The following is a 21,709-nucleotide window of genomic DNA, read 5'->3' on the forward strand; positions in this document are numbered from 1 at the left end:
CATCGTTGGTACAGATGACAAGATTATTTAATTCGCCAACATTTCTTTGCCTCACGATATGTTTCCACTCTGTGCCCTACAAAAAATGGGCTTTGTTTGTTTGTTAAGGGATAACGGACAAGCTCGTGCGACCTGTTTAATAACTAAACGACATTGAACAGGTGAGCCAGCCGGGAGCGCGCCGCCGATCGAAGGGTCCTCTCCACGTGCACGCAGGCTCCGTAAGGTATGCGTGCGCGCAGCCGGAGTCCGCGTTGGTGCGTGCGCGCGGCTGCCGTTCCCGGATCCCGACAGTCCCGTCTCCGCCTGGTGACCGAATTCGTGTCGACTGCCCAGAGTCCGCGAATTCAAGCCCGACACCGACAGCCCGCGCCAGGTAACGGCTGGGAAGGGGACTCGGGGGCCGGGGATCCGACAGCAAGGAAGCCGGGCCCCAATTGAGTGAAGACGCCGTTGAGGCCTAGGCCGGGAACGACCCGGCAAACCGACAGAGCCGGCGGAAGGAATGAAGGAGGGAGGGCCGAATGGTCGGTGAGCGGAGCGGCTGGCCTCGGTCTGTCGGTCACATACCGTGGGAAGCCTGACTGAAAAATGACCGCCGAGACCCAGGAAGCTGTTCTGTGACCTATTGACCGGCCCCTTTTTCCTCCTGTTCCCCTCCTGCGACCTGCCCCTGACGGGGGTTCAGGCCCGGTATGGGAGTACGTCCGAACGAGGGGAGGATGAGCCTTGTTTTGGGGCTCGGGCTAGCAATATCAGTGAGGGCATACAACAAAAGTGAACATGACCCAATAACCGGGACAATTCACTACTGAGAGTTACTACAGCGCCAGATGGTCAGAAATACACATTTTCCACTGGAGTTTATTAAAGTGGGTTGACTATGACGGCCTAGACTGAAACTCGGGTGTTTAACAATGCTGTTGTATACTGGAATTATTGAAGCAGGGCCAGTATTAAAACAGATGCGGAGACATTGTTGTTTTTGTGTTGATTTTCATTTCTTCCCCCTTAAAACAATAATTACTTTGGGGTGGGACCAAGTTGACTCGTAGATGCCAGGGTTTTAATTTGAAATGAGAGAAAGCATGAAATTTTAGCAATTTAAAGCATGTTACCTGATACATCCAGTTTTTGTATACCTGACATGATTAAGCCAGATTGTTGATAGTCCTCAGTGCTAACATACTTTGTGAGCAAGGACAGGGTTCTGTAGTATTTTCTTTTGACTGGCCAATGCAAGTAAAGTTTCAGAAGCGTTTTTTATGAAATCTTTTAATAATCTATGAATGTTTGCCTTGTTAGGTTAACTCACAGTCTGTAGGTGCCTTTTTGCCTCAAGGTGCACAGGCATGTGAAATCTTTACCCAACTACATCCTTCCAGATTTAGGCTTTGCCAAGAATGAGAACATTGAGCCTCTTGGTGCAAGTGTGAAACAAGTCTGTGTTATCCAGTCCTTGTGAAAGGAACACATTGACTTTATGACTTTAGATTATTTTGTTAGAAATGTAAGTTCTTATTCTCCCTGTAATATGTTTGTACCAGTCAGCTTAAATGGCCATACTTTCATGGGGTTTTTATTGTCAAGTGTAAAATATTGTGAGATGCAACTAATAATTTAAGTAATGTTGGCCACTTGCAGGATCTTAAATGTAGTATGGTTTAGGTACTGGGAAGAGCTTGTACTTGTGTAGCACCTTTCACATCTTTTGGATACTGTGGTAATTCACAATTATCTTGAATGGTAGGAAATTTACTACAGGCAAGTGTGACAGCTAACTTGTGCATATTCAAAGAAGTATTAGTGTGGAAAGAGCCATTCAGCCCATTATGTCTGCACTGAATCTTTGAGTAAGCATCATTACAAACTGTCGATTTTGTGCCTTTTCTCAAGACTCATTATTTTTATTCGAGTAATCATCTATTATCAGGATAACAAAGTGTGGAGCTGGATGAACATACGGTCAAGCAGCATCTTAGGAGCACAAAAGTTGACGTTTCGGGCCTAGACCATTCATCAGAAAGGAAGGGTCTAGGCCTGAAACGTCAGCTTTTGTGCTCCTAAGATACTGCTTGGCCTGCTGTGTTCATTCAGTCCCGCACTCTGTTATCTTGGATTCTCCAGCGTCTGCAGTTCCCATTATCTCTAAACATCTATTATCTTCTTGTTTGCCTCTGTTGAACCTGCTTCCACCACTTCCGGGCATGCATTCTGTACCCTGCAAGAAAAAGATTTTCTTGTCACATTTGTTCCTTTTTAAAATCGCTTGAAATCTGTGGCCTCTAGTTGGTATTTTAATAAGAAAAAGCAGTTTCTCTCTATCTGTTCTATCAAACAGCTCAATTTTGAAAACCTTTGTCAGATCTCTTAGTCTTTGAGGAAAACTGTCCCAGAAACCATTTTCATAAACTGCTTCAGTCTCTGATGTGCTCATATCCTTCCTATAGTATGTTGTCCAGATCTGTAACAGCACTCCATTTGAGATCTAATTAGTTTGTTGCATTTCTCCTCACAGTATAAAGTCCTTCCAAGTTTTGTGTCCTCTGCAAACTTTAAAATTGTCACCTGCACCCCAAGATCTAGATCATCAATACACATCAGGAGAAGTAAGAATCTCTGGGGAACTCCGCTACAAACCTTCCTCCTTTTGAAAAATATCCATTAACTTTACTGTTTCCTAACTCAGCCAATTTTGTAGCCATGTTGCGAGTGTCCCTTTTATTCCATGATCTATAATTTTTCTCAAGTCTGTTGTGTGGCACTGTTAAGTACCTTCTGGAAGTCCACGTACACTGCAACAGCATTACCCTCATCCAGCCTTTCTGTTACCTCTTCAAAAAAAATTCAATTTCCATGAGATTGGGGGAGCGCCGGAAAAGAATTCCATTCCATTCCAGTCGTGCTCTGCCTAATGGCAGGTCCTTGGCTCATTGCTGTTGCTTTGTGAGCCAGTCTGTTTTTTGGCGCTTTCTGTCATTGGTGGTTTGCCATTGGCTTCCACTCTAAGGGACATATTGCATTAGGTCATTAGTCAACTTCAGTTGTAATGAAAATTGAAGCTGCACGGTATTCTGAACAACATGTTGGCCCTCTAGCCAATGAAAGCAACTGACCCCACTAATAAGCAGCAGTTAGATAAATTACCTGTTCTAATACTGTTGGTTGAGGGTTGAATGTTGGTTGAGGCACTGAGAACTATCCCTTTTCTTCCTTGAGATAGACAGGGCCTTGGATTGTGTCTCATCTGAAAGATGACACTGAAATATGCGAAACTTACTCATCAATTCTGTTCAGCTTCCGGGCTTGAATCCATGACATCTGTATAGAAAGCCTACCTCTAAACTTAATTGACAGATTTTTAAGCCAGTGTTTTTTATGCTCTAAATTCAGAAAACTTTGCAATTATTTAGCTAAAATACAACGGTACATAATTTAATCAGCTTTTAATAATCTTTACACTGTATAAAAGTGAATGAAGGAGCTGCTGTCATGTTCTTCCTCCAGAAAGTTCTGATGTTTTCTGACAATTAACTTCAACTCTAAATTTATGCTTTGAAATGCCAATTATTACAGAGCGTTGCACTTTTCATTGGTTTAGAATGGATATTTGTTTTCTGAATTTAAAATTGTATTGTACTAACCTTTGGTATCCAGTTATGGGACTTGAGTCATTCGGTTGAAGTCTGAATAGGGTGGGGAAACAATAAGATAAGAGAGAAGGAATGTAAAGTGTTCTTGTCAAACAATCACGGCAAAAAAGAGTTGATTGTGACCAAAGACTTACTTACAAAGACTTAGCAAAAACAAACCTTGCTCATTTAATTGTCTCATGTTTTGAACATATTCAGTGGCAGTTTGCTGTTATTTTCATGTTTTGCTGTAGGAATTACGAAAAATCCAAGTTGTGCTGCTTGGTTTAAGCAACTTCTATGCATATTATGTGTATTTACACAGCTGGGTCATTGAATTAACATGATAGTTCAGTGCAAGAGGGAGTGTTATGGAAATGCAATGTTAAAGGAACAGTTCTTTTGTTAATCTAGGCTTATTAGATACTGTGGACATGGTTATTGTATATTAGTTATGTTTTATTGATTACAGATGGTAGGTATTAGTTGCAGATTCATGAGAGGGGGGTCAGTCAGCCTAACTACCTGCCTGTCTACTGTGGCTACGTGCAGGCCTAGATGTCCACTAGTATGCTTCAGGCATTCTTTGACTAGGGGGCATGCTCACACCTGGGTTCTTTGTTTTAAATACTTTATTTACTACAATACATTAGTGGCATCCCTTTCAGAAGAGGTAAATGGTTGAATCCAACTGAAACTGTAGTTTTGAGGTTTGTTTTATTCACCAACAGGTTAGGAGATATATACTTGTAATGTTAAATGCTTTAAAGTGCTTAATAACAGGCACTGGTTTTATCTTTTACAAACTGCCTTTCTAGGATGTAATGTGGTAGCAGGGAACTGTTACATTAAGCTAGAACTTGAAAAGAATTTCAGTTAGAAAACTACAATCTTAATCACCATTTTACAAAATGGCTGAAAAGTTCAACTGTCAAGGCATGATTACTCTCTGGTACTTGTACAGCATTAATTTCCAAATATCCAGTTATCCCTCATGGCAGCTTTTTTTCTAATGCCTCCAGTGTTACTGAATTTTCAGATTACTTGTCCAACATTCAGCACTGGATGCGCAGAAACTTCCTCAATCAAATATTGGGAAAATTGAAGCTGTTTTGATCCCTATTCCAAACTTTGTTTCGGACTGCCACTTCCGTCCCTCTCCCTAAGATTAAAGCTGTCTGTTCTCAACCTTGATGTCCCATCTGACTGAGATGAGCTTCCTAGTTCATTTGTACCATCACTATGACTACCTTTCTCCATCTCTGTAACATCATTTGACTTTGTCCCTATCTAAATAGATTTACTTCTGAAATCCTTGATTATGCTTTGTTGCCCCCAGACTTGATTATCCCAGTGCACACCTGGCTAATCATCTCCATTCTATTCCCTATAAACTTTGTCATTTAAACTCTGCCAACTGTGATTACTCTAAGTCTCTTTCATATATCACCTATATGCTCATTGACCTACCTTGATCAAGCATTGTCTTGATTTTAAAATTCTCATCCATGTTTTTGAACTTTTCCATGGCCTGTCCTGTTCAATCTCTGTAAAATTAATGGATCTTCAGGCTGCTCGGTCAGGCAATTGTATTCCTTCAGCAAAACATGATGTTTCATCTTGGAATATTAGGCAAGTAGTAATGGAATCAAAAAGTGATAATCAGAGAAAGGATAATTATCTTAAAGATCCAGAGGCAACTTTCTCATCCTAATTCTCGAAAGTTAAAAATCCAGTTAAAAGGTGGAGGCGTGGCACAAGAAGATTAATGTGATCCAAGAATATAAGGCTAACAATGATTAGTGAGAGATGTTACATCTGTAAAAGGTTATTGAGGAACGTGCCATGACAGAATGTAAGCCTTCCACTAGCATGTGACTTTAGTAGGTAATTGCCGTAGAACTAAAAGTGTGACAAAGAAATAATTGGAGCCTACATTTTGTAAACCTGACAACCTGGTTTTATCTTAATACAATAATTCTTGGTAAAGACAAAAGGGTTATTATGGACAAAATCATGCATATATGGAAAGGGGCCAGATATGGGTCATCAGCAAAGTTTCTGACAAACAATTGAAAGGAGTTACCAATAACAAGTTCCAAGATGTGAAAGTAAAAATATCATGGTCATGAATATTGTAGTTGAAAATTCTTTCGGCAATAGACTGTGACAGAAATCATGTAGTGAGCTGTGAAATGTTGCATAAAATGCTAGTTGATCAGCCAGACATCAAGGTGACAATCTCCCTAGAATGGGCACTTCATTCTATTAGGTGGTTGGAGAAAACAACCCTTAGCAACGGTCAATGAATGAAATCCCAGATTGACTTCTATATCGTACAACATGCTTGGTCTTGAAAGTGCAGTTAATTCAATTTTTCTATATATTTTATTACTTTACATGTAATGAGATGGGATTTCATCAAGTCTGAGGTCTCAAAATTCAGAGGACTGAGGTAATTTAGGAGAGAAAAAAATTACTTGGGAGGCTTGCTTTATAATAGGATTACAGGGAACAGAAAGACACTTATAGATCGTGATAATGTGTGTATTTATCAGAGAAGGCAAGCTAGTAAGTTCAGTTCATAGTTTTACAAAATCACAGACTGTGAGAATTTGAAAGAAGTAAACAAGGTACCTTGTACTTCAAGTACTCATGTTTTGTGATGTTTCCTGAGGAACACAATGCATTTGCTGTGGGACTGGATGATAATCTGAGTAATTGTGAGACTTGAAAGAATTATCACATTTAAAATACCAATTACCCAAAGTGGTAATTTCTAAGAGATGTTTCTGTAACACCCCCAAAGAGGCAACAAATGCAGAAGAAAAGCTAAAGAAGTGCAACAGTGGCTGAAATGGCGTTTTCAGGGTGTGGTATTTTTAATTACATTTATAGTGCTAAAATAGGTTATGTTCAATTAAAAGCGTATCCCACAGTGTTTTGTTGGTATCACAAAGGAACCTTTTTAAGCATCTTCATGATTCATTGAAAATTCTTATGGATGGTACAGTGGAATTCAAGGAATCTAGTATTAATAAGATGGGAATGAAATGGGAGTTAATCTTGTGGGGCTCTTGTATATTTGTTCACATATTACTAGGGTATGGCAGGACTAATCTGAAGTCAATAATCCTGTTTAGTGAGTGTGCCCATTCTAATTAATCATACTAGGCCCTCAAAGAAAGTTTAAAATTTATATCTAAAGAGAAGACAGCAACTGTGGAGCTTGTTTGATTATTTGAACTGCTTGATCACTCAGACAAGACCACCTATTTAGTTTTACAAAGTTAGACTTGAATACTGTGATGAGGCATCCTGAAGTCTAGAATGTTTTAATGCCATATAAAACATTAAAATTAAGGATGAAGAAATGGATAATTTCCCACCCTTGCATGACCCAAAGAATATAAAGCTAGTAATGGATGTAAGTTTGCTCGCTGAGCTCCAGCTCCAGAACCTCAACCTGAGCTACAAATCTTCTCAAAACTTGATGGAGCTATTAATTTTTACGATGCTTTGCATATAGATCAGCTGATCAGAATTTTGGTGTCACTGGTTATATATTTCCAATGAGTGAAATAGGGAAATGTTTTTATAGATTGGTACGATTGTGAAAAGTACTTCAGCTTGTGGTGGCAATAGATGGCAGATTCCATTTGTTAAAATTGAGAGATTCTACACCCTTGATGGACAGAAGATAGAACATCAATTTTATGCTGAACAGGTAGTCGATAATTATACAACTACAATCGGCAGGCACGAGTGAGAAAAGATTGCAGATTGATGTTCTGGCTTGAAACGTGCTGGAGAGGAAGGACATCTGTCAAAATGGGTGGCTACAAATCAATTGCCTGTGTCTGCAGTTCTTTTTACATCACAAAATGTTAAGTATCCTGAATGATCTTGAAATATAATGATCTCAGTGAATACAGGGTTTTTTGATTTTCTTTATTTTAAAAGTCACAGTTGTATAAATAGTACTATTTTTAAGAGTTGGAGGCATCTGTTAATTTCATGTAAATTGTTTAATTGCATGCTGGTGGTGAACATTAATTGGACATTCAGTGTCCCTCCCAAAAGACAAAGGACTGAAATTGCTCACTTACGAGGTGTATGTTTGTAATGTGAAACCATAAGTAGATGCTTAAATTTGCACTGATTCTACTTTCACCAAATGGCATTCCAGAATATAACAGAGGCATTTATCAAGATCTAGATGTTCCAGTGCAATTCTAATCAATACTCATCCCTCAGATTGTATTAACATAGATAAACCAGTGATTCATCTCATTGTTTGTAGAAATGTGTTGCTTGCATGCTGCACCTTTATTGATTAAAACAATAGTGATGGTACTGTGGAAGTAATTCCTTGGCTGTAGAGCACTTTGGAGCTAGCACCCAAAGATGCAAAAATCACTTTACAAATACAGATCTTTTCTTTCTCACACCTGTGTATGTGCTTAATCAAAAATTATGTTGTAATGAATACTTCAGCAATTTTAATCAATTAAAAAATTAGTTGATTTTAATTATCCTGTCACTAGTCTATTGACTGCCTTTTAATGTATTTGATCTTACTGTTAAAGTACTGCCACCCAGATCTGTGTTTCATGTCGTTGGAAAAACAATATTCTGAAATGTTTAAGTATCAGTTGTTGATCGCATATGTGATTATGTGCCAAAAGGATGCAGGATAAATCCTACTATTTTCCGGAATCCTTTTAGGTAACGGGTAATAGTTAGCAATAAAACTATGGAATCTTGGAAGGAACAACATTGCAAATTGACATTAATCTTATAATTTTTCTCAAAGTGTCAAATCCTATACAAAGTTACTAGGTTAAGCTCTGTTTCTGTCTCTATCAATAAAGTGTTATAGGCATGTCGATTTTTAATATACTGCTTGGACGGTGGAAAGCACTTCATTGTACAAATCTGGAGTTTGTCCAACCATGCTATAGAGCTGTGTGGGGTTACTGGGGGCAGTTACAGATAGATGTATTTTGCACATAAGACTGAATGATAAATTGCATTAGAATTGAGATCTACTGGTGGCTTCTTTTTCTCCGTCACCTATGGATATTATACTAAATACTCTACAGGCCATACTGCACAGAACATTAGTGAATGAGCAACATCCATTGAATCCTTTTTTGTCCGTTGTCTTTTCCTTCATAGCACTCAAAATTTCCGTTAAGTTAAAAGTAAAACCTTCTATAAGTAACATATCGCATTCCAGATTGAGGGGGACAGGAGGCAGAATGTTGGATCAATATTTAAGTCTGCCTGACTGCGCATTCAAAGACTACCAGCATTATTTAAAAGAAAAATTGCTGACTGCAATTCAATGACTAACGGTCCCGTAGCATTTCCGTTGAGGATGACACTAACTTCTAGAGATGCGCTTCAGCCTTTTCATATTATCACTGTTAACCTGTGTTTCAGAACAATCTGTTTTTGTGAAAATGAGATATTGTATTCTTTGCATTGTTGTGTGATAGTTAAACCAAAGCCCATTCACTGTCAAGAAAATCACCAAAGTATACCAGTGTTCATTCAGTGGTTTTTATGCTCTATTGACATTTGACAATGCTTCCTTTAAGGTGTCTCATGAAGTTTTTTAAATTAGGAAATAGGTTCTGCATTATGAAATAATGGAAGTATACACAAATATTTGGTTGGTCTTAGATTCTCTAATATTTACTTTTATTGTGGAATTCTGTACTTCTATATTCGCAAATTAAAACAATTCAATAATTTATTCCTTAAATTAGTTATATAGCTAAGAATAGTTAATAATTTGCAGACATGCTCTGGTTATTTCACTTTGATTTACAGGTTTCATATTGAGGTGAAGAGACAAGATGGATATTTTAAACTGGTTGGGGTATTGAATGCTAAGGTGCACAGTCTAAATGCTAGAACTGGACCTATCGTAAATGAAATTAGGAAAGACTATTATTTCAAACTATGTCTTAAATATACAATATTTTCTAGTGTAAAGAATAGATTTTCAAAACCAATTTTGCAACCAGAAGCCATGAAATTGACTTTTACATAAGCATTATTTTCATGCCAGCTTGATTTGGGTCACATTGAAAAGACAAGTTGACCTCTGGTGGCTAGAAGGCTTGAAGCATTGCCTTAGTAATTTGAATAGCTTTTAATCCACCAGAAATAGGATTTGCAATCTGTTAAAACTTTCAGATGAAAACCCCTGCTCAATATTCCTATTCACATTGCTGCCAAAGAAACTGCCTTTAATTGCATTTCTACTGTATAAAAATGTATTTATAAAAGAATCCTGCCTTTGCTACAGTTTTGGAATGGTATCAGTGAGTTCACTTAAATGGATTCCTGCATAATGATGCTATAGTCAGTTTGCCCATCTGCCCCACGTTTTTTCATAGAAGCATAGATTCCATACAGTTGTGAAACAGGTGCTTTTGGGCCAACAAGTCCACACAGACTCTGAGCATCCCACCCAGTCCCATCCCCCTGTAACCCAGCTAATTTACACATCCCTGAGCACCAAGGGCAATTTAGCATGGTCAATACGTCTAGCCTGCATATCTTTGGCCTGTGGGAAGAAACCGGAGCACCCGGAGGGAACCCATGCAAACACGGAGAATATGCAAACTCCACATAGACAGTTGCCCGAGGGTCAAATTGAACCTGGGTTGCTGGCACTGTGAGGCAGCAGTGCTAACCACTGAGCTACCTTGCCTCTCATACACACAAATGTTTAATTTTTAATTGTCTGCTAGGCCCTCATGCTCTTTAGTTGAATTCAAAAGACAAGACTCCTCTATCACTCCGTGCTTGATTCTAATAACATCTTGACTCGGGCACGCTTTGCTGTCCCTGACTGTCGGCTTGCAATTTGCAGTTCAAGCACCAGGTCAAAACCTTTGAGCCAAAGTTATTCAAGCTGCACACACTTGCCTCAGATAATACTTTTTTTTTGAGATTGCTCTGCGCAAACTCTCTTGTTGCAATTATGGTTCATAACTGCCCTGCTGTGTCTGTCTAACCTTATTTATTAACTTCATTAATTAAGCACTTACTATTTTTTACTTTATTAAATCCTAAGTTGCAGTCCCCTAGATTGGAGGTAAAGAACAACACTTCTGTATTGAACATAAGACAAAAAGAATAAAGTGCAGCACCACCTACTTTTCCGCTTGCACCAAATTCCTGATCTATCATTCGAGTTTAAAAAGGTTTCTGTTCCCATCCCCGCTCTGCTTCACATTCTGTGAAGTAACATTTACTGTCCAGTTATTGATGCTGTTAGATGAGCTGAACATTTTAAAGCCTTCTAAACCAAAAGCAAAATAGTTATGACTTAAGCAGATCAATCATGATCTAATTGTACAGAGCAGCTTCAAGAACGGTTTTGTTCTTGTCATTGTATGTTTTATCTGTCAGTTATTTGTGCCCCAGAACTTGTTGCAACCTTAGCCAAGTTGTTTCAGCACAGGTGCAGCTGATTTGGCATCTACCTGATTGGAAAATTGCCCAAGTATGTCCTGTACACAGTAAAAAGGACACATCCAACCTGGCCAATTTTCACCCCATTAATCTACTCTTGATCATTAGCAAAGTGTTGCCACTGGTGCTACTGATTAGCGATAACTTGCTTACTGATGACCAGTTTGGGTTCCACTGGGGCCACTCAGTTCTTGATCTCATTACAGCCTTGGTTCAAACATACTCAAAAGAGTTGAATTCAGGAAATGAGTGACAGCCCCTGACATCAAGGCCACATTTTGCCAGAATTAAGGAGCCCTGGCAAAACTGGAATCAATGGAGAAAACTCTCTGCTGGTTGGAGTCATACCTGGCACTTGGGGAGATGGTTTTGGTTCTTTTATGTCAGTCACCTCAACCCCAAGACATCTCTGCAGCAGTTCCTCAGGGTAGTGTCCTAGATCCAGCCATGTTCAGTTATGACTTCAATGACCTTCCCTCATCAAAAAGTCAGAAGTGGGGATTGTGCAATTATCAGCTAAAATGTTCAGTGCCATTTGTGACTCCTCATGTACGGAATTAGAATCAAATGATACAAGACCAGAATGATATCCGTGCTTCATCTCCAAAAGCGACAGGTAACACATTTGCACCACACAAATGCCAGGCATTAACCATATCCAGTAATGGAGACAATCTAACCACAGCTCCTTGAAATTCTGTTACCTTCACTGAATCCCCACTATTAACATCCCTGTTGTTACTATTGACCAGAAACTCAACTGGACTCACCATATAAGTGCAGTGGTTACCAGAACAGGTCAGATGCTAAGAATACACCTCCTGACTTCCCAAAACCTGTCCACCATCTACAAGGCACAAAACATGTGGGGTGGAATACTTCCACCTCCTTGCCTGGATGAGTGCAGCTTCTTCAACTGTCGAGAGGCTTGACACCATCCAGGACAAAGCAGCCAGCTTGATTGGCACCATATCCACAATCATCCACTCCCTCCATCACTGGTGCTCGGTAGCAGTTACCTATAAGATTCACTGCAGAAATTTGCCAGAGATTCTTAGGCAGCACTTTCCAGACCCACAACCACTTCCATCTAGACACTGGACAAGGGCAGCAGATACGTGGGAGTGTCACCACTTAAAAGTTCCCCTCATCACCCTGAAATATATCGCTGTTCCTTCAGTGTCACTGGGGGAAATATCCTGGCGTTCTCTCCCTCAAGGCATTGAGGTTCTTACCTACAGCGTTTGAACTGAAGCAATTCAAGATGCAACTCTCGCCCATCTTCTCCAGGGCCAGTAGGAATGGCATTAAATGCTGGTCATCCAGCAACATCAACGTCCCAGTAGTGAATAAAAAAAAACTCAATGTCTTATTTTGAAGTCACTTCTTCTTTATTTTAATCAAGAATATAAACTGGACTAAATTACCATTTTGGCAACACTAACTTGCTTATTCCTTCTGTTACTGCCGTGTTATTGTCATTAATTGGTGTAGGAAGGAGGAGTCGAGTGGGTTTTATTTGTGAAGCAGCAATGACAATCTTGCAGATTCAACATTTGGAAATGTTATTTTGAAGGTATCTATGCATCTATTATGAATATTTCAATTAATTTTTAAATTGTGGCTAGCAAATTACCAGCCAACTACAATTTGCTGAAAGCAAATTCTTGAAATGTTTGATTGGAAGTGTTAATCCTAGCTAGCTGGCAGACTGTGAGGTTTCTATTTGTGTGGTTTTGCTAATCAGCATTTCAGTTACCTTTTTCAAATGAGATTCAGTGCCAAATGTGTCTTATCCAAGTGCTGAGATACAATTTGTCACTGCTGTAGATGAAGAATTAACTTCAGTGACTGGTATGTCGAATATTTTAATGTATTATGCAGTGAAGAATGTCCATTGTTCCAGATCCTTGAAGACTGTACTAGGTATGAAAAAGATAGTAATGCTTCATAATGAGCATTAATATTTCAGTCAGCATGTACTTCCAACATTAAATCAGTTGTTTACATTTGGCATCTCCAATGGAATGTATTCTGTTTTTCAGGCAATCTTAAATCTCTTGCGTTGTCTGTCATTATTAATAGGGAAATTAGTATATTTGGCTTGATTTAAAAATCAACTTTTTTGTTTTAGCCTGGTACTTGAGTTGAACTTCATAAAGATGGTAACTTTTTATTAAAAAGGTTTCACTTATGAATTTTTGAAAGGTTGAAGAATTGGGCACTATGAAATTGCTGCACACAATGTAATTAGGATTACTCTTAAAATTCACACATTTGGCTGATGTCTTTTCTAACTATTAACAATGTCATGCTTCTGTAATTAAATGAATAACTCAATACTGCCACATTTCTCCTTTGGCAAGAAATTTGAACTTTGGACAACAGCTGAGATGGTTCCCAGATACATAATATGTTTCTATTATACCCTTTTCTGACGAGTGGAATATTCAGTTCCAGCATTTTCCTAAGTGTGGAACAATCGGTTTCTTGTTGCTTTGGATTAAAATATATCCCAGTGAATACAATAAAATGGTGCAAAAAATGGAGTTTTGTCATTCTTCACACTAAAATCAAAACTTCACAAAAATGAGGTGTGATATGAAGAGTGAAATGTTCCTAATTGTAGCTGCCTACTTACGTTTTAATATTGAACCGTTGAGGTAAACAAAGCAATTGATAGCTGTTTGTCTGTACTCATGCTGACTGGCAGAGTGCAATGTACTTCCTCCTATTGTAATGACATTCAGTGACTTCATTAAACTTGATTTGTTTCTCAGTCAACTGTGTAGGAAATTGGTTCACTTGGTCAGAAGACATTTTGAATAGAAACAGCTCTACATATTTTTGGTCCACACACTGCCTCATAATATGTGAAACAGATCACCTTCAATTTCAAAAGGAATTGGTTTATTTTCAGTGTAAAAAGCTGTGTTAAGTAGTTTTACTTTTTCAAACAATGAGACCAATGGTCTCAGGGCCTCGGTGTGCAGTGGAAATACTCCTAAAATATGATTATTTCTCAAACGTCTACATTACTGTGCTTGCGTGAAATGGTTGGTAAACAGTGATCAAAAACATTTTGGTATTCACAAGAAAGATGTTCAAATTCTTTGATTCATTGATATCTTCAGGCTATAAAGCTGCTTTTGGCTGGTTGCTCTAGACCAATTAAAGTTAACCATTACAGAGTACCACCCTTTGAAAACAATGGTTAGAACTCGAGCTCATACCTACAGTTTTCCCAGTGAGGTGATCTCAAGTTTTAAAAATTTTGATAAAGGTGCTGGACATTCACTAGGTGCACATCTGTAATGAATGTTGGTTCCCCTTTAGTTAGTGATATTACCAGAGGCCTTCGAGGCGCCATTCAGCTTGAGCTGAGGAAACATGCTTTACAACCAGTGAAGTACTTTTGGGCAACAATTACTCGTCTAAACTAGAAATAATGCATCGTGCATTTATTGAGAAAATCTTGAATGCTTGTCTCCTCCTAAAAAATAGTAGCTAATGTGTATGTATTCAAAGGGATACCGTTAGTGTTTTCACTTTAGTGTGAAGAATGACAATAACAGTTGTTTTTCACTTTTTTAAAGAAAGAAATACTCTTCCTTCAGTCAGTGCTGTTTACTTGTATATGGTTGGTCTTGAGCTGCAGGAGCTATTTTATGTATACTTTTTGACAACCTTCCTTACAATAATTTGGTACATATTTTTAAATACACAATTATTATGCTTTCACATGAGAAGCATTTGTTTCTAGGAGTAGGTCCGTGTTTGAAACGGAAATGTTATTTCATGCTCTTTAAAATCTTACAGGTTTTGTGACTGTCTTACGGAAATTTTGACACTAGAATGTCTCGTCATCAATTCTTGTTTGAGCCAATCACATGCCATGCCTGGAATCAAGATCGGACACGTAAGTTATGTTTTGAGGTATTTTTCTAAGCCATTAATAACCCATTTTAAGATAGCTATGCTTGTAGGTTGGTGCTTTTACGTTGAAGGCAATTATACACTGACATGTATCAATCGTGGTCTTTGTGCAGGCTAATTCTCATGAGTTGTTGTTGTATTTGCAAAAATTAGTACATTTCAGACGATGCCCTTACAGTTAATGTGTCTCAGAGGTGTCACCTTTAAATTATGGGTAAAAAAGTCAGTCATTCCTGTCACATGCTTTTGTTGGCACAGTATTTAATGAATAATTTCCATTGCTTTCAGTTTTAGCAGTTTACTAAACTATTACCTTCAAGATTCACTGATAAATAGAAGTTAGAAACTAACTAAAATTGCGGGCCTTTAGAGGATTTTAAGAAAATGAGAAAATAACATAGATGGTATATGAGGAGGAAAATTGAAAGGAACGTACACTTCACATGTACTGATTAAGTTTGTAACTGTTAAAGCATGGTAGGATCTCTGTGACAAGAGAATACTAATTCAGACTAAAATCATAAACTGATATTGAATAAGTACTTCATGTTGGTGTTTATTTGAGAGGTTGGTAGAAAAGTGATGGTTTTTGAAGTTGGCATGTTAGCCTGAAGGGAAACAAAACACCACACCCTGCTGGGATTGTCCCCTGCAATTCAACACATTTTCAGCATATATATCATGCTCAGGACCAGGTGGAAATGGGTTTGAGTTTCCTATCTCAGCAATGACCAATGCTTGAAGATTTTTTTTGCTGAAATCTCCATTTCACTAGTACATTCATGATCAATGAACTCCAGTTAGAACTAATCATTATGGTGACATTTCAGAGCAACATGTGTTACATTCTGATGGTGTGTACGTGCCATTTAACCTTTCAAGGATATGAATAAAAGCAGAGGATTATTTTTAATTAGTCAACCCTTAAGCTTATTAGTTGTTCTTCAAGCCTTGTGTCCTAACATGCAGGGAACACTTCAGAGCAGGTTATGGGTTGCACAACACTTCCCAGTATTACTCAGAAACAAACAATGCCTGTATGACCTCAGATGATAGCTAATGAGTCTGTGTAATTGAAATTTAGCATATTATGTGATTATCTAGATTGCTATCATTGGAAAGTTGAGTAGAGTTCCTATGATCAGGTATTGGTTATAGCTACATCTTTATTGGAAATCTGGGCGTTTATAACGGTACCTGTACCTCTTATGATAAACCTGCAACTTACCAGATCACTTGCATAGACTGTTTGTTTGGTCTACTAATGTAATAAAGTTATCCTTAGAAACCTTGAATTTAAGGTTCAGGAACACTTCTCAACAGTTAAGATTGAATAAGTGATTATTAATGTGAATTTTCTATTTTACTAATTTTTTTTTGATTTCTACAGAGATAGCACTTAGCCCCAATAACCATGAGGTTCATATTTATAAGAAAAGCGGAAACCAGTGGATCAAGAATCATGAACTGAAGGAGCATAATGGTCGAATAACAGGTACAAAAACAGTTTGAATACTTCTGGGTCCAGCAATTAATACTCCAGACTTATTTGAAGAATTGGGATTGCCAACTAATCTAGCAAACCTACTGGTAATTGCTATTACACGTCAACTTTCATCAACTTTTTAAGATGATATTGTGTGTCTTCATTCAAAAATACTACTGAATATCAACACTAATAAAGGCACTTTATGTCCCAGCTAATGTTAATACTGGACAAGTAAGACATCTGAGTTACACCTGGCTTGGGAGGCATAATTCTTTTCGATGTGGTGGTCTATGACTAAATGCATTCACGGGAGTCTGCCATTGTACGTTTAACATGGAGTAAAATATTTATTAAACATGCAGGTCATGAGCTTTACTACACTGAACAGATTCACACTATTCATTTTATCCCAGCAGAACCCAAACAAATATTAAAAACTCCAGTGAAGAATTGCTGTGATCTGTTACAAGGTTTCTTTACATAGCCGAAACCTGTCTTCCTCCAGCGAGTTTCTACACCTTCATCAGATGCAAAAAAAAAGGCTCCAGTTGGTGTCTCCCTGAGATATCTAAAACAAACTAAATTCACTATGACAGAGTCCCTGATTTCTGAAGGCTTGCACTTACAAACGTTGTCCCATTCAAGGATGTATTAATATTAATTCTTAAGATTAGACTTGCGTGCTTCCTTGTGACTGGTTATTACTTATGAATTATGATAATTTTTAATAAAATTACTTATGGCTATTTTGTTTTGTCCTGCATTGTGTTACAACTTGCTTAACAAATCAACTTGCAAACAGACTCAAGAACAGACCCCATTGTATCCCAGGAACTGCCTGTATTTTAACTTCAAAACAGACACAAATTTCTTACACTCAGGTTCCAGTGGCCTTTCTGTGGAATGGACTCACTCACTAGCTGACTGACCTCTAGACTTTTCTGTGTTTCTATATGTTCCTGGACTGCTGTCACTAGTCAACAACACAACTTCCATTTGTATTTACTGCACTGATCTGTTAATCCATATTTCTTCACTTCAAAGCCAAATTGAAAATGCATCCAAACAAACAAACCCTCTGGTCTCCCCAACACACAGCTCCTAAAATCTCATCAAAACAAAACTTACTTCAAAACTTACTTGAAACCATCCCTTCTCCTCCTTAACACTTAATATAGAATAAAAGTTAAACTGGAAGTTATAAATCATTCTTAAGCTAGTGAAGAGTGGTTACCATAGATCTGCCAGACCATAGGGCACCTTACACCTTAAACATGAGGGTCACTATGGCCCTGGAAAAGAAAGAAGTTGAGAAGCAGAGTTCTTTGTGGTAACCTCAGTTGGAGTGGGAATTGCAGCCATATTGTTACCATCATTCTGGATCACAAGCCAGTGTTCAGCTAACTGAGCTAACCAAACTCTCAACCCAACAAATTTGGAGCTGGTAAAGCACAGCAGGTCATTCGGCATCCAAGGAGCAGGAAGTCAGCATTTCGGGCTGAAACCCTTCTTCAGGATGGGGAGGTGAGGGGTTTCAGCCTGAAACATTGACTTCCCTCCTCCTCCTTGGATGCCGTCTGACCTGCTGAGCATTTCTTGCTCCATATTTATTGAATCTAGCTTCCAGCATCTGCAGTCCTTACTGTCTCTTCAACCCAACAAGTTGATTATGTAGTGGTTCTCACAACTGATTTTAAAGTGAACTGTTAAGATTTAGTCTAAAATCAAGCATATTTTCAAACTTTTATAAATTTGTTACTAAAAAAAATGTGTTCTAGGGCAGTTCTTCAACAGTCAACTGATGATGAGAGAAGAGCACAGGCCAACCTTTTATACAGTTTATAATTACTGGCAGAGTTGCACATTTCAAGCAGAAAGCTCCAAGCCCAACTGCATGAGTTTTGATCTCTTCCTATTAATAGTGATTCAAGTGAATTGCCACCTGCTTATGTTTAAATACAAAATAGTTATACAACAAGAAAGTGGCAAAAAGTTAAATCTGTGTCTCTTATCACCAAGTGAGTAAGTTTTCCTCCGTCTAAAACTGAGTAGAGATAACAAAGTGTGGAGCTGGATGAACGCAGCAGGCCAAGCAGCATCTTAGGAGCACAAAAGCTAGCTTGTTTTCTGATTTAGGAAGTTAGCTGTTGTGCTGAGTGAAGTAGGTGTGTAAATTTCTATTTGTAAAACAAAAGGCTGAAAATCTTGGCTACTTTGAACCTCCCTCCTCTGTCTTGTTTATATTGCAAATTGGCATGACTTACACTTAACGTTGAAAGTATAAAGTTAGAATGAGAACATGAGCAAACATGTTCATGTATATAATTAGAAATTTTGGAATCACTGATGAACCTTGCCTTAATGACTAAAAATTAAAGAGCAAAATTTGACCTCTATCTTCATGACACCTAAGCAGTTAATGATTTGCTAAATTTCAATACTCAACCACCTTTAATGCCATTGTCATCATTAGAAGAACTCTTTCCTCTATCTCCTTTAACCTCAACTTTGCCTTCTCTTTCTCCTCCCCTTGACTGCCTCAGTTTTCCCCTGCCTTAACTCTCTTTTTCTTTGCCCCAAGCTCCCCTTGTGCCTTCCCCGCCCTGTTTTTCTCTTGCAGCCCTCAACTCCCCCCACCTCTTCCCCTCCCTCGACGCCTTTCTGACACCAACCCCACACCCCCAAGCAAATCCTTGAACGTCCATGCGGCCAACTCTCCCGCAACCTCACCAATTCCATCTCTTCTGCTCTGACTGCCCTTCTTGTGCAACCTTCATCATCGTTGCTCCCTCGAGTCCAACATCTTTGGAACAACATCTTAGCCATTTTAGAGCCATATTTATCTGCACCACTTAAAGCAATGCACTTTTTCCCTAAAACTGCTCTTGGTTCAATGATAAACGAATGGAAAGATGCTTTATGGTAAATATGAAGTCAGGGAAGGTGCAAGTAGACGGCCATTATGGTATATGTTGACCTTTCAATTGTCTCTGATTTATCACTATTTATTTAGCACGTATCAGAAGAACAAAAATTTCCTGCAGGTTTGGTATTGGGAAGACCTGAAGTTGCTGTTAATGGTCCTGGTCACAAACATCATTTCTTGTACACCATTTCCGTCCTTGTTACTTACACAAATTGATTGAAATGTTCAGAACCTCCTCAGTTAGGTGTGTCTCAAGTTAGGATTCTGACCATATATTCAAACAGTCAGCAAAGAAGCGAATTTCCACCTGCACAACAATACGTGACTGCTTACCCTCACCTGTGTTGCTTCTGAAAAGCTCATTCATATTTTTCTTGTCACTTGACTTTGATTACTCTAATACTTCCCTGGCTAGCCTTCCCACTTTGTACCTGATGTTGTCTTGTGTTCATCCTAAACTCTGCCTGATTTTTACTCACTTCAAATCTAAATGACTCATCACCCTTTTTCTTTTCTGACCATCACCAGCTCTCCATCTTATGGAGTCAATTTAAAAGTCTTCATTCTTGTTTTCACACATCCCTCTCAGATGTCCCCTTTCCTAGTCTGCGTAATCATGAAAGTCCCACCTTCTGGATTTCACCCCTTACCTGAGGCTTGGTGACTTTTAGATTAAACCATGACCAGTCATCTCTGTCATGAGAGAACAGCCCTACGCTTCTCTGGGGCTATGATAAATTTAACACCCGGTAAACTGGATAATCCATGCCCATTGATATAAAATTATTCAAAGTTAATGGGAATTAAAATCTGCTTCATTTTCAAGTGCTTATGTTGGGCGTTTTTATTGCTAAAGTTATCCAAGACTTGATGACAAACCAATACTTGAAGATAAATGACCTTTAAGCCCTACCTGCAAAATTACACACTAAACGCTGAAGTTTATTGTTTAATGGGTGAGGCAGTCATTTTCCTTAGGAGTCCTTCAGTCTGATTTCAGGTTTACTCATGTCAAGCAGAAAGTAATAACCAGACTGAAGTTCTTTGGTGTAATTTTTAGGCTTTGGCTCAGGGACAACTAAATTAATTGAGTGTAATGTACCTATTCTGTTCTTTTTTAAAAAAATGATAAACATTTTCTGGTGAAACCGTTCACACATCATTAGTTCAGTCAAACCAAGTTCCCCATTGAGTAAGGTGAAGGGTTTGAAGTTTGTCTTTGGCAGAAGTGTGAAATTGGTGATAAGGAATCAGCAACCCATTTTACACTGGCTAATTTACTTCTCTAACCTCTGAAATGAGGAGTAATTCAGAAGAGAGTTGGAATATTTTGATCAAGTCGAACATGATAATTGGCAAATATATCATGCTTTTTATTCTTTTTATTTTTCTGTAAGGGATGAATTATACTGATCCATCAGAACTGTTATGGTGTATATTCAGTCACTGTATAACAAGACTGCCTAATGAGTTCTACAAAGTCTTGCCTAACCACCTTACTGTGCTGCCTCTTCTCTGGGTTTGGCAGAGTGTGCAGAACAGACAAATAGTTCGTCTCGATGGCGAATGATGTTTGTTGAATCCTTGGCTTAGGCCATCATATATGTAGTCAAAAGATGAGTTGAGTCTAATCCCATTAATGTTTTGACTGCTTGGAATCCTTGGAGTAACTGACACCACTGAATGTACCTACAGATCGAAGATTTTTAAAATATTAATCTTTTATCGCTAGCAAAGAATGAATGTTGTATAATCTAGTAATTGTGTTAAGCTAATGTGTTTGTGCTTTCTTAATTATTATGCTTTCATTTAAAATAAGTCTATGTTAACGGTGCATTGTGTAGCTGTGCTTTCAAGAGGTTCTGCATCCTGCTTACAGAAGACAAGGGTAAATTCTTGACTGTCTTCATCCAGTTTCCTGTGCTTAATCCTCACATTGTGATGAGATCTCAGCTTGGTTCCTCAGTATGCTAGAGGTGTTACAGCAATTGACAGTCTGTGCATTGAAAAATGTAATTCACTCAGCTTGTTAAATAGTGTAGCAGATGTGGAAGCTGTGTTTTAAAGAGTGTATATGGTTATCCGAATTTGGAGAATCAGAGAATGATTGCATTGGGGACCATTTGACTTGTCCTATCTGCGCTTGCTGTGTTGACTTTTCCCGTTGTCCATCATGCAAGTAATTTCCTCAAAGAATTCCACCAAATGAGTTAAACATGACCTACCCTT

General features: G+C 38.4%; 1 protein-coding gene across 1 annotated transcript in view; it reads left to right on the forward strand.

Annotated features, from left to right (window-relative positions):
• The first annotated feature begins 242 nt into the window (after positions 1–242).
• LOC125462215 (actin-related protein 2/3 complex subunit 1A-B) overlaps positions 243–21,709 on the forward strand; it is a 42,528-nt gene continuing 21,061 nt past the window's right edge. The window contains exons 1-3 of the mRNA XM_048551968.2: positions 243–376; positions 14,949–15,048; positions 16,456–16,560. Coding sequence (XP_048407925.1) covers positions 14,985–15,048; positions 16,456–16,560 — 169 coding nt within the window. The 5' untranslated portion in view covers positions 243–376; positions 14,949–14,984. The remainder of the gene's footprint in view (positions 377–14,948; positions 15,049–16,455; positions 16,561–21,709) is intronic.

This window comes from Stegostoma tigrinum, chromosome 23 (assembly GCF_030684315.1).
Source record: "Stegostoma tigrinum isolate sSteTig4 chromosome 23, sSteTig4.hap1, whole genome shotgun sequence".
Taxonomy (NCBI): Eukaryota; Metazoa; Chordata; class Chondrichthyes; order Orectolobiformes; family Stegostomatidae; genus Stegostoma; species Stegostoma tigrinum.